Below are 15,507 nucleotides of genomic sequence, written 5' to 3' on the forward strand. Positions count from 1 at the left end.
GTGGCGATGCCAGTGATCAGTGGAGGTCCGTTCACCAACAAGAGCTTGATTTATTTGGGGAGAAGCATGTGATGGATTGAGTTGGTAAAGACCCGCTCTAAGTGGACCTTGATGGAGGATTTTCTTTATGTGAAAATCCTTAATCACAAAAAAATATGCGTGAAACTCAAAAAAGACAAAATGATCTTTAGCAAACTGACTCACAGAAATGAGATTTTTGCAAATCTGTGGAACTAGAAGTAATTGATTTAAAATAAATGAACGACAAGAAGCAAATAGAGAAGCAAAACCAATATGACTGATGGACAAACCTGTGCCGTTACCCACTCGAACTTGATCTGACCTAACATATTCCTCAGCCGCAAGGTTGAGATTGTTCATATCATTGGTGATGTGGTTTGTAGCCCCTGTATCCGGATACCAGTTTTCATCATCAGCCAGATCAGGAGAGGAGTAGAAGGCCTGTGGAGTAGAGGATCCTTTATGCTTGGAAGAGAATCAATCAAGGCGACAGTAGCAATTGAGCGCTGAATGTCCAGAACGATTGCATACCTGGCAGATGACTCGAGGCTGGTTGGAGTTGGCAAATGAACCATGTCCACGGCCATAGAAAAACTCTCATGTCCCCGTGAGTTACGACCTCCAAAAGAATTCCCTCAGCCAGAGGAGGAAAAACAAATGTTTTTGCCACGGTTGCTAGGAGATCTAGCTGAGACATTCGCAGATGGTATGGGCAAATCAGCAGCTGGAAAATGATGTTCAAGACGTAACTCATGAGCCAACAAATGGCCATAGATATCATCAAAGGGTGAGAGGATCAACCCTTGTGGTAACGAAGGTGATGAAAGGATCGTACTTAGATCCTAGTCCAGCAAGAAGATACGATACTGCCTCAAAATCGTTGAATGGTTGGCCTACAGCGGCCAATATGTCTTTGAGAGTCTTCATCTTCTGGTAGTAGTCAGCAATGGATGCACTCCCTTTCTTCAAGGTTGCTAGTTGATAGTGCATCTGCATGATACAGGCTCGTGATTGAGAGGAGAACATCTTCTCCAAGGAAAGCCAAAGAGCCCATGCAGTGGAGCAGCCGACAGCATGTGCAACAAGATTATCCGAAAGTGTGGAGATCAAAATGCTGAGAATCATCTGATCACGTTGACACCAAGTAAGGTACTCAGGATTAGCCATGTTGGGTGGAGCATCCTCATTAGTGGAAGTGTTGGGTATGGTTTGAGGTGGAGCAATCTCGACACCAGAAATAAAACCATACAAGTCTGTACCTCGCAGATAGGCATTAATTTGAGTTTTCCATGACATATAGTTATCTTTGCCAAGACAAATTTGAATTTGGTGACTCATAGGTGGGACATAAAAAATAGACTTGTTGCTAGAAGCAGAATCAGCCATGAAAAAAAAAAAAAAAACTAGGAGCAAACATTACTCTTTATAAGCTCTAATACCATAACAAAGTTCAAAGAACACTATATGATATAATGGCTTTCGTACCCATCTACATGGGTATTTATTGATATATATAATAATTCTTTATAACAAGATTTCCTACAATTTCTCAACTACAGCTAGCCATCAGATTACATCAAATAACAAATAATATTTAACTAAGATATACACAAGTGATAGATAAGGGATAAGAGACATTTATCCCTTATCACTTGAATTCAAATGTGAACTATCTTCAATAATATTTGAATTCAAACTTGAAGCTTTATCTTGTGCTTTATCACCTACCCTCCCCCGCCCTCCTCCTTTTTTTTTTTTTTTTTAGGTGTTCTCAGACCAGATTAGTAACTTCGACCTATTTGTTATGCATCCGTCCACCTTTCACCGTGTTGTGCTGTTCATCTCCTCCCCTACAGCTGCTGCTGCTTGCTGGTTGTTTGTTTTGTGTTTTTTGTTTAGAATAAGAGGTTTCTTCTCTCTAGATATACCATTATGAGTGAGGATGAATAATTAAGTGTGAGGGGTTATTTCTCACAGCCCAGATAGTTGGGTGTGAGGGATTATCTCTCACGGTCAGTTTAAATAAATTTTGTTAGGATATTTGGCTACCCATGTCTTAGATTTAGTCTGCTCGAAGCAGATATGCTCTTTAACTATATTTGTACATAAGTTAGCGGAAGATTGAAGTCATAGATGGCACTTGATTGTAAGATTTTTTGTTTGTATCTATGACTTTCTAACATCGCAGAGCTTTATATTTTATGCTGTAAGAGCTTTTTGCTCTGGTATGTAAGAGTTTTATGCTCACGATCTTTTATTAATAAAATCCTCAAATTTCTGTATAAAATATAAAATAAAAATACCTCCAAAAGCCATTGGATGTCTAAATTTAGCTAATAAAGGCTAAAACAGAGAGCTCAAACTTATTGTCTTCCTATTCTTTTATTAACACATTTTGCTATAGTGTTTGCCTATCAAAATGGAACTTGTCGTTCTTTTAGATCTCAAAAATTATTTTTATTGAATATGTATTAAATTTTGCAGTAATTTTTCTTTCAATGTACAATATTAAATAATTAGTCAGAAACTCTTTTTTAATTTTGTTGCAAAGCTTAGTTTTGACAATATCCATGGTTGCAATAGAAATGGAAAGAGTAAGTTTACGTACTTTAAAAACTCTTTTTTCTTGCTCTTGTAGACTATTATCCCCAATAGCATAACCTCTTAGATAAAAATGGAGTAAATTTCTTGAAAATCCCAAAGGAAAGAGTGTATTTTCTTCTTTACCTCTAACTTTTTTTACCCCGCCCAAAACTTTTTTTAAAAAACCAAATCATCACAATAACATTACCATGCATACATGTAACACATGCAAAATTAAATTAATTAATTTTGATTAACTTGAAGTGTTACTAGTAATTCCTCCATGCCAATTCACTAGAAATGTACTCGTCGTATTACCCTAAATATTTACTTATCAGAGTATGAACATGCGGAAAACAGAAATAAATGATCTAAGATGATTATTCATATGACCTTAATTAACATCATGTATCGTCAATGTAGACTCAGAACTACCAAATAGACATTACTATAACAATATCAATTACATTTATCTAAGTAAACTTGACAATGCGAGTCATTCGTTTAGCATCTTCATCCCAGTGAATTTCTAACTCTAAAGCTTGACAACTTGCTAATTTGTAAAACACCAAAGTGTTCGACAGGTAGAAGAGAGTAATTGCGTAAGTGTAACATTCGACGAATTTCTTAGGATGACTAAGAATAATTTAATATAAATATTGGTCTTCAGTTGGGTCAAATATATTTGATGTTTAACTTTATATTCTCAGTTTGAACTGAGTCACTGAGAGGTAGACAATTCGAACTAGAAGAAATTTAAGGAGCATCCAACACTTTCATTAAAAAATTTTGATTTTCTTTTATGAGAACATTTTGGGCCATCCTAATGCAGTCCAAATTAGTGGGCTAAAGAGCATTCACATCCGGCTCAACGAAAGAGCATTTTTGCTATTTTGTTAAGCCATAATGTTAAAACCACTCTCCATCTGGCTTAGCAAACTTGCCAAGAGTTTGCTGAGGAGCTACAGTGCTCAACAAAATTGTTGAGCACTATAGCTCAACAATGTATAATTTTATTAATAAAAAAATCATTTCATCCTCTCTCATCTAATTAAAAATCATTTAAACTTCTCCCTCCTTCCTCATAGAACTACATAAAGAATAAAAAATAATAAAAATAATAAATTTAAAATAAAATATTAAAGTTTGATAGTTAAAATGTTGAGCTGGATGTAGGTACTTTAAAAAAGTTAATAGTTAAAATAGAAAAAAGTGACATTTTGGTTAAATTTAGTTAAACTTTTGCTGAGTCTGATGTGAATGCTCTAAAGGTATTCTATAAGTTGTATTCTACCACCTATTTTAGTACATAACCTGTGTGGACTTTAGAGTTTCTTCAAAGGCTGAATTTGTGAAGTAGATATTCGAGAGGATTTCTTTTTACTGTTCATGAATAATTTATTGTAGCTGATAAAACACGAGGATCGTGTTCTTCTCCCAAAAACAAAAAAAAAAAAAAATCGAATGATAACGCAATAACAATCTAAAACATGTACAACGGAAATTAAACCATCACAACCACAACATGTAAACTTGTTGACGACATGAAAAAACTTTCGAATGGATCAAAAGTAAAAATCACCAGGGTAGCCAAACCCCAAAAATTATTATATGAAGAATCAAATTACAAAGATTAGAAAATATTCACAAACTCTTGCAAGTCTCTAGACTTTGTAAGATCAACAAGCTCTCTTACTTGCCTCCTAGCTAACCAACTTCATGGAGTGAATTTCCTCACCGACCCTCTGGTAGATTTCTTCACGGATGTAGAATGGAAAGGTTGCAGGTAGTCGAACAACAATCAACACATCAAAAAAAGGACATTCCAAGGCTTTCATCACGTCCTCTCTTGGAAACCAACTCACGAGAAATATTTGCTCGGAGGAAAACTTTGAGACTCTTAAGAAAATCACCCAAAAAATTTGCTGTGAATAGTGACAGGAAATGAAACTTATAGATGAGAAATTTTACTCATCATGTCTTAACGGGATTTATTTTGCCTTAAGACTTTATGAACAAAAAATGCAGATCGGAGATCTGGAATTTTTCACGTCTTAATGAAAAATGAGTCACGTCATGACATGAAAAGAGTAAACTCATCACAATCCCGTCACAAGCCCATTCTGATATGCCATCCAACAAGAAAACAAAGAGCTTTCTCTTGAATCACGTCACGAGCCCGTCCTAACGTTCCATCCAGGGAGAAAATAAAGAGCTTTCCTCTCAGTGCCGTCACGAGCCCATCTTGACGTGACATCTGACGAGAAAGCAAAGAGCTTCCCTTTATGTGTCATCATGAGCCCATCCTGACGTACCATCTGACAAGAAAGCAGAGAGCTTTCTTTTATGTGCTGTCATGAGCCTGTCCTAGCGCCCATCTAATGAGAAAGTAGAGAGCTTTCCTTTAAGTGTCGTCACGAGCCCATCCTGACCCCCATCTAATAGAAAAACAAAAAGCATTCATTTTTGTACCAACTTGCAATCTTATCACATGGTTTTAAAAATAAAAAATATACAACATACACTTGCATTGGATAAGACCAAACAATCTTCCATTTTAACCATTCAATGACAAAATCATAAACAACAATTTTAAAACCAACAATACAACTTAAAAGCCCTAAAGATTACATGTGTGTAAAAAAAAAAAAAAAAAAAAATCATGGCAAAGTCACAACTCATGACCAAGCACTAGATAAAGGCACAGAAAAAAAAAAAAAATGACGGCGTCTCTTTTCTTCTTAGCAATGCAGGAACACACAAAAAAATCACTAAAAAATTCTATTTCAGCTTCCTCATAACCAAACCACCAATCATCGAAAAGATTTGCTACATCAACAGCCAATTCACGTCGTCTCTTTTCTTCTGGGTATCTCAGAAATGAAGGAAAAAAAAAGAGGGTAATTATCCTTTCCCCCTATGAAATACCACTCGATTACCATATACCCCCATCAACTACCAACTTTACACTACGACCCCATCAAACTACCATTTCGTTTTCAAAACCCCCTTCTGTCAGTCAAGGTCGTTTAGTCGAATGGTCAACCCATCACGTGCGCATAAAATTGGTAGTTGATGGGGGTATATGATAATCGAGTGGTAGTTCATGGGAAAAAGAGTAATTACCCAAAAAAAAAATGCATACGCATTCAAAGCATGTGATGCGCACGTGATGGGTTAACCATCCGACTTAACAACCTTGACTAACGGAATGGGGGTTTTGGTAACGAAATGGTAGTTTGATGGGGTCATAATGTAACGTTGGTAGTTGATGGGAGTATATGGTAATCAAGTGGTGGTTCATGGGGGGAAATGATAATTATCCCCCCCAACCAAAAAAAAAAAGAGTTAAACTTTAATCAGGATGAGCCTTAAAACCCCATTTTTATAGCCCCAAATTAACAACTAACACATAAGCAAAAGCATAAAAGGTGCACAAAAATAATATATATCAGGATACACTAGATTTGAACTCAAAGAGAGAAAAAATGTTGAAACTCAAAAATGCTGGCCAAACCCAGCTACCCACAGTCAAAAATGTTGGCGAAACTCAGCTACCCTGCTCTGGGTGATGCCAGTGGGTTTGGCGTGACCCACAGCTGGGTCAGGCCATTAGCTAGCCGTGGGTCACCCTCTCCGACGCCGTGAGTCACATTTTTCAGCCTTTAGGGTGATAAAATCCCTAAAGGGGTTAACCATCCACCTTTAAGTTTAATTTTAAATCAAAAAATGAGTTTTGAGGCATTAGAAACGAGTTTTAAGGGAGGTTATGGCCGGCCAGGCGGGTCACGGCGTTGTGGGTTTGGCCGGCACGTGGTGTTTTTTTCCCTTTCTCATTTTAATTTGGTGTGTTTGTGCTCATTCATTTTTTGTATTTTTCTTAAATTGATGATGTGTCACATGGTGATTGGATGCTATAAAGTGGTTGGTTTACACCATGACCTAATAGTAGGGGCTCTCTAAAAAAAATACTAGAAATTCTGGCCATGTGGGGAGGCCAACCACACCAAGTAAAGGAGGTCTGACTCCCCAATTCGTGAGTACGTAGATGCAAATTTTTAACATTTTCTTACACGGTATCGTTTGGCTTAAAAAATTCTAAAGTTTAATCTAGACCGTTTGTTACATTTACTGCAAATCTGCTGCGCTTTTTTTTTACATAAAGGAAGTTTGTTTGTTTTTTTTTTTTTTTTTTAAATTCAGCATGGAAGTTGGATCCTATACTTAATGACACTTTTTTTTTTTTACCTATAGGAGTTAGTCTTTTACAGCTTTCATATAGCATATAACATAAATTATTAAATATACTTATAATTTATAACAAATAAGTATATATATGTTTACAACATTATAACATATACTTTAAGTATATGTTTATAGGTTTATATATATAATCAATTAATTATTGTTACTTAATAAGTAATATATTATATAAGTTATTATGTATTAATATATACGACTCGAGAATAACAAGTCGAGCCCTATACGAGTTTGTTCACAAACGTTAACCGAGTCAAAGCGAATTTTGTATAACTATAAATTGTTTAATAATCGAACATAGCTTTGTGTTCATGAACAACCGATTTAATAATCGATTCAAACTTAACCAAGCTGACCTCAAGCGAATACGAGTAGCTTTGTTCATTATAGTCCTACCTTTTATGTTTTTTTTTTTTCTTTTTTTTTGAAGGACCTACCTTTTATGTATTGGATAATTGACATTGCCTTTAAGTTACAAAATTTGAACTCCTTTATTGGAAATGGAAACATAATATTGGATTTCTCTCTCTTCTTTTAATTTTAAATATTTAGGAAGGAAACACGATATTCCATTAGTTAACTAGTCAATTTTAGTCTTGCAAATTTAGATAACAAGATTCAATGCTAAGATCTCTTGGGTGAGGTGAAATGATTTCATCAATTATCCTTTATTTACTCGATTGCCATTGTCTCTGTCTTCTAGCTCCTTTCACAAACTAAAGTTTTGAATTCTAGGCATTTCCACATGGAATAATTGGCATGAAATCCAATCAAAATCCACATGGAATAATTGGCATTTAGAAGATACTCTTCACCCATGCACCCCAGCAACCAAATCATTGAGAGAAAAATATCTTCTAAAGAGAAAATAAAATAAGGAGTAATTACTTTTTTTCTCCCATGAACTACCATGCTATGTCAATTATATTTCCTTATGAACTGTCAATCTTACTACCCAACCCTATCAAACTACATTTTTCTTTCTAAAACTCTCATTCCATCAGTCAAACTCGTTAAATTAGATGGAATATTGTCTTTTAGACGTTAAATTTCATTAAAAGACAGAAATACCCTCAAATAACAAATTAAAACAAAAAATATAAATATACAAAACTTATAAATTAATTTTTTTTTAAATAATTTATATTTTTATATTTTTAATATATTTATTTACTTTTAATTAAAAATGACACGTATCATCATTCTATTGGTGATGACGTGATACACTAATGGAATCCATCAAGTATTTTGACGGAGTTTGATTACAGTGACTAAATTGTTATTTTGGCCTATCACGATAATCTCTGAATTATTATCATTTTTGTTTTTATATCATACATATGAATTTTTAATTTAGGACAACCACATTGACTGATTTTGCATATATATATATATATATATAGTTTAAGTCTTTTTTAATTGTTTTTTCATTTTTTATATTGACTTTTTTTTATTTTTATAAATTAATTTATAAGTGCTTTTTAATTTTAATATATTTATATATTTTTTGTTTTAATTTTTATTTATTTTTTATTATTATTTTTTTGATTTTTTTTTTTATTAAAACTAGTACAAATACATTAATAATATATATATAATTTGTTTAATTTTAAGGGTATTCAGGTCGTTTCAAATTTTTTAACGAATTTGACTGACGGAATGGGAGGTTTTGGAAGAAAATGGTAGTTTGATGAGGACAAACAATAAGGTTGGCAGTTGATGAAGGATATTGACATAACGTAATAGTTCATGGAGGAAAAATGCAATTATCCCATAAAGGAATTTTGTGTTTCTAGTACTTGAAACTTAAACTCATTTTTTTATGTTGTTGATATTTTGTCCATGAGATGTATAAAGATATCATGATAAGTTTATAATTTATTTTTCTTAAAATAAAAGGATAATGTTAGACATCCCAAGGATTTCTTCCCAAATGATGTGGCAAGCATTTTTTTACTTAAAAATAAATTTTTCATTCTCTCTCATTTGTCTCACACTCCTTCCCAAAATAGTGTTTTCCACATCATGATTTGGGAAGAATTTTGGAAAGGATTTTGGGACACCTACCTAGCAACCCCCAAAAGAAAATAGTCTTCTAAAAATTTATAAACTTATTCTTGTTTTTCATGATTTATCATGTTAGATATTGTTTATCAAGTTTTTATTAAGCTATTAGAAACTTTGGTTGAGATTTGTTATATATGTGATTGGTAGAAATTTGGAGCCTTTCATGCATTCTGATACTCATCAAACATTCTACTATATCTGGTCGAACTTTCGACTCTTTCCGACCGAACGCTTAACGGTGAGTAGAATGGATGATTAAGGTTTTAATGGTCCCAAGGTTTCTGTCGTGGGTCAACAGTTGGGCATCCTTGAAATTAGGTAGCCATTGAGCATCACAAGTTGCTCGATCACTCCCCATTCTTACCGGAAGAATTTCAGAGAAATTCGAACAATTCTTGGCAAAGAAATCCTAGGAATTCGGACATGGAATAACTGGCAAGAAATATATCCAATCACCGGGCCCTCCTCATCCGCACCACCACAACAATCACTACCATCCATTTTTAGCTTCCTTTCGTGTGTGTATACATACAGATAATTCGCAATGACCACTATCCATGGCAAAAAACCCACAGTACACAACACTTATTGCTGCTGCGCTTTCATACCTTCATGGCCTCCGTATTCTTTCTCTCCCTCGTCCTCTTCCTCTTCCTCTTCCTCTCCCTCTCCTCCGCCACTAGCCAACACTCCCCAGCCCAACAACCCACTCCCAACGACCCCTCCTCTGCCCCGCCTGAGATCCGCCAGGCCTGCGAGGCCACGCGCTTCCCTGTCGCGTGCGAGAGCTCTTTGACTATTTCCAAGCACATGCCCTCCAACCCCACCTCTCTCCAGCTCATACAGTCGGCCATCTGGGTCTCCTCCCAGAACCTCCACACCGCCCAGTCCATGGTCCAGTACATCTTGGACTCCTCTTCCGGGAGCCAGAATCGCACCACCGCCGCCAAGAACTGTCTCGAAGTCCTCCACAACTCTGACTACCGGATCTCTCAGACCACCAATGATGCCTTGCCAAATGGCAGGGTCAAAGACGCCAGGGCCTGGCTGAGCGCTGCGCTGCTCTTCCAGTACGATTGCTGGTCCGCGCTCAAGTACGCCAACGACACGAGCATGGTAAACGAGACGATGTCGTTTCTGGACTCGCTGACGGGGCTCACGAGCAACGCGCTGAGCATGTTGTTCGCATATGACGTTTACGGGAAGGAGATCGGATCGTGGGCCCTCCCCAAGACGGAGCGCGACGGGCTCTGGGAGGGAGGCAGCGAGTCCGGGGCGGGTTTCAAGGGCGGGTTTCCATCGAATTTAACTACGGACGTGACGGTGTGCAAGGACGCCACTAATGGGGGCTGCTACAAGACGGTGCAGGAAGCCGTGAACGCGGCCCCAGATAACGGTGGAGGACGGAGGTTCGTGATACACATAAAGGAGGGGGTGTACGAGGAGACGGTTAGAGTTCCACTAGAGAAGAAGAACGTGGTGTTTTTGGGAGACGGGATAGGCAAAACGGTCATCACTGGGTCGTTGAATGTGGGTCTGCTTGGGATTTCCACCTACAATACGGCTACAGTTGGTTAGTTTCTAAAGGAGAATGCTTGGTGCTATCTTCCTCATTTTCGGTGAAAATTATTTTATAAAAATTAAAAAAGAAAATTGTTTTTTATTCTCTCAAAATAAAATAAAAAATCTTGAAGTCAAATATATGTGTGAAAACTGAAAACTAACAAATATTATTATCATTATTTTTTTTCATCAAAGTGGTTGTTAGAGCTTTGCTTTGTTAATACCATGTTGTTGCATGTGCTCGCAGGCGTTTCCGGTGATGGATTCATGGCCACCGGTCTCACAATCCAGAACACCGCCGGACCTGGTAGTCACCAAGCAGTTGCCTTCAGATCGGCCAGTGATTTATCTGTGATCGAGAAGTGCGAATTCTTAGGCAATCAAGATACCCTTTACGCTCAGGCGCTCCGCCAGTTCTACAAATCATGCCGCATCCAAGGCAATGTCGATTTCATTTTTGGAAGCTCCGCCACAATTTTTCAAGATTCCGAAATCCTAATCTGTCCCCGGCAAATCGATCCGAAGAAAGGCGAGAACAATGCCGTCACTGCACATGGCAGAACCGACCCGGCCCAAACAACGGGTTTTGTTTTCCAAAATTGCCTCATCAATGGCACCAACAAATACATGGCATTGTATTATAAAAACCCCCAAGTGCACAATAATTACTTGGGGAGGCCATGGAAGGAATACTCGAGAACCGTTTTTGTAAACTGCAACATGGAATCTCTTGTTACACCACAAGGCTGGATGCCCTGGAAAGACGATATTGGATTGAATACGCTTTATTACGGGGAAGTTGGAAATTCTGGACGAGGTTCTAATTTGTCGGAAAGGGTAACATGGAGTAGCCGGATCCCTACAGAGTACATTTATGCATATTCGGTGCAGAATTTTATTCAGGGAAATGAGTGGATTCCGTCATTTTAATTTAGTATCTATAAATGAGTGGACATGAGTGGATATCAAAAACCATTCTCTGTATTTTGCAGATGGGGATATTGATAAAAATATATATATATATATATATATGCATTTTTACAACCCCCCCCCAAATATATGTGTAAAGCATATTTTTTTAAAAAAAATAAAACATAATTTCTTTTAGGGGTAATTACCTTTTATCTCCATCAACTACAACGCTCTGACACTTTCCCCTATAAACTACCAATTGTGACACCTGACTCCCATAAACTACCATTTTGTGCTTAAAACCCTATTTTATGTTAGTCAAAGATCCCTTCCGTTAGCCAAAGGCGTTTAACTCATACGGTTTATCCGTCATTTTGCCCCCAATAAACTACAATTCATTGTCATTTTACCCCATGAATTATAACTCATTGTCACTTTGCCCCCATGAACTTCAACACATTATCATTTTTACCGTCTGAGTTAACGCATTTAACTGACGAAAGCAGGGTTTGGGACACAAATTAGTAGTTTATGGGGGTCGAATGTCACAGTTGGTAGTTCATAGGTACAAAGTGAAAATGCGTTGTAGTTCATAGAGGGAAAAATTAATTACCCCTTTCTTTTAATGGTATAATAACGGAGGCAATCCAAGCTATATTTGTGAAAACTCAAGTTTAATATTCTAGAGTTATGACTTGTCACCAAAAACTCATTACATAAATTGGTTCTATAAAATTTACTTATTAAATCGTGGTCTTACACAGTTATTTTCCTTCTACTTATCAAACACTTCAATATTTTGAGATTTAGCGAATTGCTAGAATATAGAGTGAGAGAATTTGCTAAAATGAAGACACCAAGTGAATGACTTGTATTATCAGTCTGATTAGATGGTTGTTTGATGTCTTGTTTATAGAATGTTGTTGAAAGCTCTGAATCTATAATTGATGTCACATAATTTCATTAATGAATAATCATATTATTGGTAACATTAGAACATGTATTTTTACTTTCCACGTGTTTTTACTCTGATGAGTTTATGGGTGATACCACTAGTCGATTACTAGTTAATTAGTCTAGAAGTATTGTCAATAGGTAGGAGCACTCTCCAAGTTGATCAAAATTTATCGATTTAAATTTGGGGGCGTTATACAGTTGTAGGTTGTTGACTTTATAGGCTCCAACCAAGCGGGTCATCGGCTTTCCAAGTGATTTCTAATGGGTGCCCCATTTTCAAAGGAGGCGTCGGTAATTGGGCCCTCTATAATCCCTTGATTCCGTGGTTGATTAGTGTACTAATCAAACTATGAGAGTTTGAATTTGTCTTGTGGTCACTTCTAGTCCCAGTTGTAGGTCATTGGCTTCATAGTCGTTGACCTTATTATCTGCTAGCTTTCCAAGCTCAATTACCGATGTCCCTGCTAGCATTCCAAGATCTGTAACAGTTCCTGTTTCTCTTCTATCACTACAAAAAAATAAGAACTTTATTGGCGTGGTAAACAATAACTCATGTTTGTCATGTTAATAAATTTTGATGTGTCTAACTAAATATGTCAATAAAAAATTTTTGACGTGCCATTATGACACGTCAAAAATTTTGACGTGCCTTTACTCACCATGTCAATAATTATAATTATGCAGTAAATTAATTATACAATATGTATTAAAAAAAAATTGGTAGTAAATTAATTTTAATTGGTATGAAAAATTAATTTTATCATATTAGTATAGATTAATTGGTATATACGTATACGTATATATCACATGCATGCCAATTAGTATCATAATCATACTATTGTATACAATTAATATTATTACATGCATGCATATGAATCAAACATTTCATTAATATTAATTTGAAATAAAATGATAGCCATATTAATATGATATGATATTATCATGCATAAATCATTCTAATAATATTAATATGATAGCCATATTAATTTTTAAAAAGTATATAGGACAAACATAATACATTTATTTTATAAGACCCGCAAACTTCACATGAACTCGGCCAACACAAAATATGTGTTCGGTGAGTGGATTATTGAGTCCTCATGAAAAAATGGATTTGATTATTTGTACATCTAGAATATTAATTTATTTATTCTCTAATTAATTTTAAGTATATTGTATGTATAACGTGTTATATAAGAGAAAAAAATGATATAAGAGAAAAAAAAAATGATATAAATTAAAATTTAAAAGTTTAAAAATTTATCTTGCAATTCTTAACGTGCCACATGAATTGCTTGATGTGTCACATGTGGACACGTCAAGAAAATTAATTCTTGACGTGCCACATGTGGCACATCAAGAACTTCTTAACGTGTCCTATGTTGACACGTCAAGAAGTTTACCTCGGGAACGCGCAAATCCAGCTCTCCTTCCTTTTTCTTTTTTCCTTCTTTCTATTTCCCTCCCTCTCTTTCTTTCTCCCCCGCGCCCACCAGCTCCCTTCCACCACTTTTTTTTCATCGCCAACCATATCTAGCTCCGTCTCCATCACAGTCACACGCATTCTCTCACACGCGCTCTCTCTCTCACTAGCTAGCAAGCTACCAGCCGGCCATTCTCTCTCTCACCCTCTCTCTCTTAGTGGTTCTCTCTCTCACTGGCCGTCACCGCCGCTCCTCCCTCCGACCGTCATGAGCTCTCCCTCTGGTGATTCTCCATCCTCTCACACGTTCTCCGGCCTCTCCAGATTAGGTATATATATATAGTGTGTTATTGCAATAACACACTATATATAAATAAATAAATTATATAAATATATAATTTACAGTGTGTATTATTATATACTATTGATATAGTTATATTATCAAATTAATTTTACATGTTAGCTAATTAATTTATTTGTTTGAGATATATGTTTTGTATTAATTTGTGAATTTGTTTCATTAATTTATTTTTTTGAAATATATGTTTTGTATGATGGGAATATTGTTTAATGTATTTATATACATGCATGCGTGCAAAATTACATACGTACATTTTTTGAAAGTAGGTTTTTTTGTGCAGGTTTTTCAATTTAGATTAATTTAGACCTAAATTTTGTGTAGGTTTAGGTTTTTTTGTGCAGGATTTTGCATTTAGATTTAGACTTAAATTTTGTATAGGTTTTGCAAATGCACATTATTAGAACAAAAAAAAAAAAAAAAAACAATAACAACAAACAAATAACCTAGCTATCTACATATATTTTATCTAGGGTCCCCATATATAAAAAATTCATTTAGTCTTACAAATTTAGATTATGTAAATGTCATTTAAAAAAAAAAAAATTACAACATTGGCTTGTGCGTGCCGACTGTTGATGGGGAAACGTACTATGAGAAGTTAACAGAAGTAATTGAGATAGAGTGCTTCGACAGGACCAAGTACGTTATGTTCAAGTGTAATTGGACGAACAACATGAGGGACAGGGAATATAAGGTAGACGAGTATGGCATGATACTAGTTAGCTTCAAAAACCTTGTCCACTGGGGCCAACAAATTACTGATGAGCCGTATGTGTTAACGTCACAAGTTGACCAAGTCTTTTACATCAAAGATGAAAGGGACCTTGATTGGACTTGTGTTGTAAGGACTAAACTTAGAAACGTATACGACATTGGTCAGGGTGAAGGTCCTGATGATGAATGTGCCAACTACCACGAGTGTGAGCCGCTCCTATTGACTAGTAATAATGAAGTGGATCCGCAGGATGACATTGACTACGTCCGACCAGACTTAGATCCAATATAATCGTATGTGATTCAAAAAGATAAAATTATATATGTAGTTTACATGAATTGACTTGTTTTCTGTTATTTCTTTCTACATTGATTGGTAATTGTGGTGCATATTTTATCTATTGTATACATAATTAATTGGGTGCGTGATGTGTTTCGTAGGTTGGTATGAGTACCAAGGGGAAGAGTAGATGACGAAGGTCCCCATAGGTAGACGACTAGGGGTATAGACCAGTACTTCCAGAGTATGTGGAAGGGTCCCAAATGGGGTATCAGTTTCAGCCGTCTCTATACGACACGGAGCAAGAGTTTCATATGCCTAGTCCGCCGCCTACGATGAGCGAGTTAGGGATATATTCACATGGCC

General features: G+C 36.0%; 1 protein-coding gene across 1 annotated transcript; it reads left to right on the forward strand.

Moving 5' to 3' along the window:
• The first annotated feature begins 9,506 nt into the window (after positions 1-9,506).
• On the forward strand, positions 9,507-11,489 carry LOC132166339 (probable pectinesterase/pectinesterase inhibitor 51). The gene is made up of 2 exons (XM_059577141.1): positions 9,507-10,504; positions 10,742-11,489. The coding sequence occupies exons 1-2, from the start codon at positions 9,544-9,546 to the stop codon at positions 11,422-11,424; spliced, it is 1,644 nt and encodes a 547-aa protein (XP_059433124.1). The 5' UTR covers positions 9,507-9,543; the 3' UTR covers positions 11,425-11,489.
• The last annotated feature ends 4,018 nt before the right edge of the window (positions 11,490-15,507 follow it).

The sequence above is a fragment of the Corylus avellana genome, chromosome ca11, assembly GCF_901000735.1.
Source record: "Corylus avellana chromosome ca11, CavTom2PMs-1.0".
In the NCBI taxonomy this organism is placed as follows: Eukaryota; Viridiplantae; Streptophyta; class Magnoliopsida; order Fagales; family Betulaceae; genus Corylus; species Corylus avellana.

What these genes read in the sequence shown, in the direction of transcription:
- LOC132166339 (XM_059577141.1), top strand. Translation starts at nt 9,544, where the DNA reads ATGGCCTCCGTATTCTTTCTCTCCCTCGTCCTCTTCCTCTTCCTCTTC. An exon ending in CTACAATACGGCTACAGTTG is followed by an intron (nt 10,505 to 10,741) that starts GTTAGTTTCTAA and finishes ATGTGCTCGCAG; the next exon opens with GCGTTTCCGGTGATGGATTC.